At 47.0% G+C, this 2,349-nt stretch overlaps 1 protein-coding gene across 2 annotated transcripts in view; it reads right to left on the reverse strand.

The window, feature by feature from the left end:
- Positions 1-2,349, reverse strand: part of LOC103070346 (paralemmin-2) — a 299,204-nt gene that overhangs the window by 17,610 nt on the left and 279,245 nt on the right. For both annotated transcript variants that reach the window (XM_007449791.1, XM_007449790.1), the window contains 2 exons: positions 1,910-2,024; positions 718-739 (listed from right to left, as the gene is read on the reverse strand). In XM_007449791.1, coding sequence (XP_007449853.1) covers positions 718-739; positions 1,910-2,024 — 137 coding nt within the window. The remainder of the gene's footprint in view (positions 1-717; positions 740-1,909; positions 2,025-2,349) is intronic.

Consider the following 2,349-nt stretch of genomic DNA (forward strand, 5'->3'; position numbering starts at 1 on the left):
GGGAAAGAGGGAATCAAGTGGTTTTCATGAGTTTGTAGCTAACAGAGGAGCAACGTGAAGGCTGAGAAGCACACAATCCCAAGTTCATCACATGGCCCCAGTGAAGGAGAGGGGAGGGGAGAACAGAGGAAGGCCCACTCCTGCCAGGATGGGGTTCAGGAAGCCGGGGCCCTGCTCCCACCCTTCACGTGCTCCTGGCCAACCATGCCCCACAGGGAGGGAGGTTCTGCCCAGCTCTGTTTCCCTGGAAGGCTGGAGAAACTGCAGTTTTGATTCAAAGTAAAACCAGAGGCCTTAGGAAGGTTTCCTAAACATCAGATGATGGGCTCCTGCCGCATACTGTAACCTGGAGACCTAACCACCAGCACCAGTGGCCTCATCCCTACCAGGGAACTGGTCCTGAGGCTGGCACTCTTGGCTGAACATATTTCAAGAGAGGTCAAAGCAGTGAACCTTGGGGACCAAATGGGAAGGAGAAGAGCCAGGCCAACTGTGTAAGCCTGGAAAGAGTTGGTCAAGAAGCAGTCCTTAAAGAGGTGAGGCAGAGGAGACCGGGCGCGTGGCCCTCCTGAGCGCCCGCAAACAGCACTCCCCTTCTTTCTGAGGCCCTTACAAACCAACACATCGCGTCTCCCGGTGAGCCTGTGTTAATGAAACCCACTAAGCTGATGGATGAAAATATTCAGGTACAGATGGGGAGAGAGTGCTTACACTTACCTCCATCCGTACTGGAGAAGCTCTGTGGAAACAAAAGCAGGGCAGAGCGTCACTACACACGTGGGGAGATGACCCCTCACTCATTTAACCCATCTTTCTCCCCCAGAACTTGACTGTGGTGGGCAAACCCCATGCTTTCTTTCCTTCTGGGAAATTTGTTTGGGATCCTGAAATGTAAGGGAAAGGTTTACCCTTCCCACCTTACACCGAATTTCTCCTACAAGAGATATATTTCAATTATTCAGCAAATACCCTTGGTTGTGTTGGAGAAGTGATATCAGAAAATCCCATCTTAAAATGAATGTGATTAGACTGCTTTCCTATCAACTGTTGGGTACCTGAGGAAACACGTGTTATAAAATGGAGGGAGGGTCCTGAGTTATTCAGAGCCTGCTGGCTTTATGGATTCTCCTTTTGCTACACAGTACCATCTGTTTTCACAGACAGGCATACCTCATTTTATTGGGCCTCAATATTGCATTTTTTACAAATTGAAGGTTTTTGACAACCCCCAGTTAAGCAGATCTGTCAGCACCATTGTTCCAATAGCATTATTTTTAATTAAGGCATGCACATTTTTTTTACACATAATGCTACTGCATACTTGATAGACTACAGTATAGTATAAACATAATTTTTATACGCACTGGGAAACCAAAAAATTCATGACACGCACTTTATTGCAATATTTGATTAATTTCAGTGGTCTGGAACCAAACCTGCAATACCTCCAAGGCATGCCTGTACAGTAAAATTTCATGTTTCACTGATGCTTTGTTTTTGGAGTTCGTGCCCATTTGATATGGTTTTGTCTTTGGCCTTGTTATAAAGGAAAGACTTAAAGCCACAGGGAGTCTGTTTAATCTGCTTCATAAGAATTGGTTTTAGAATTCTAGAGTCTAATGGGAGATGACTTTTCAGGCATTAGGCATATAAAGGGTTTGGACTGTAGGGAGACAGGGTTAATTTCACGACTCTTCTCTGTGCTTCTGGTGGGCCAGGTGGACCCACCCCTGAAGACAGGCCACTCTCAGCTTCAGAGGTGGCACTGGTCCTCACGCATCTGCCCCTCAGATTGTGTGGCTGTGTCTCCTCATCAATACCAACTGGCCTTTTCTCCAATTGGCACCATTCTACTAGTGCTTACTTCCTCAGGGATATAACTGAGAGAAATCACATTTGTTTGCTTCACCTTCTGAAAGTCCTTGAAGGATTTTTCTGTCTCCTTTAGTTTCTCTAGGATGATTTGCTCTTTGGCAGATATCTGGGACTCTTCACTTTCCAGTGCTTGTATTTCCTGTTCCAGCCTGGAAAACACACAAACAGAGGACAGGTTACTCTACTGTCCTGCCACCTCTGGACCAGAGAGCAGCTTCTCCCTGCTGGGTAACTTCCTGGCGGTCTGCATTTTACATGATGCTGTGGTACCCGGCCAAGGCTTTACCTCACAGAGCATCCTGTGTTTCCAGCTTTGCCACTAAGCAGACACTGATCAAAGGAAACCAACCCAGAGGTGCTGCCACCGGGTCACTGCCGCCACTTTGCAGTTTGCTTTGGTGCCTCCCCTTCTCTTCACGTGTACATTCTTAACTTGGAGGTAGATGGTTTTGCATAGCATAGGACACACTCTTT

Source organism: Lipotes vexillifer, unplaced genomic scaffold, assembly GCF_000442215.2.
Source record: "Lipotes vexillifer unplaced genomic scaffold, Lipotes_vexillifer_v1.1 scaffold230, whole genome shotgun sequence".
NCBI lineage: Eukaryota > Metazoa > Chordata > Mammalia > Artiodactyla > Lipotidae > Lipotes > Lipotes vexillifer.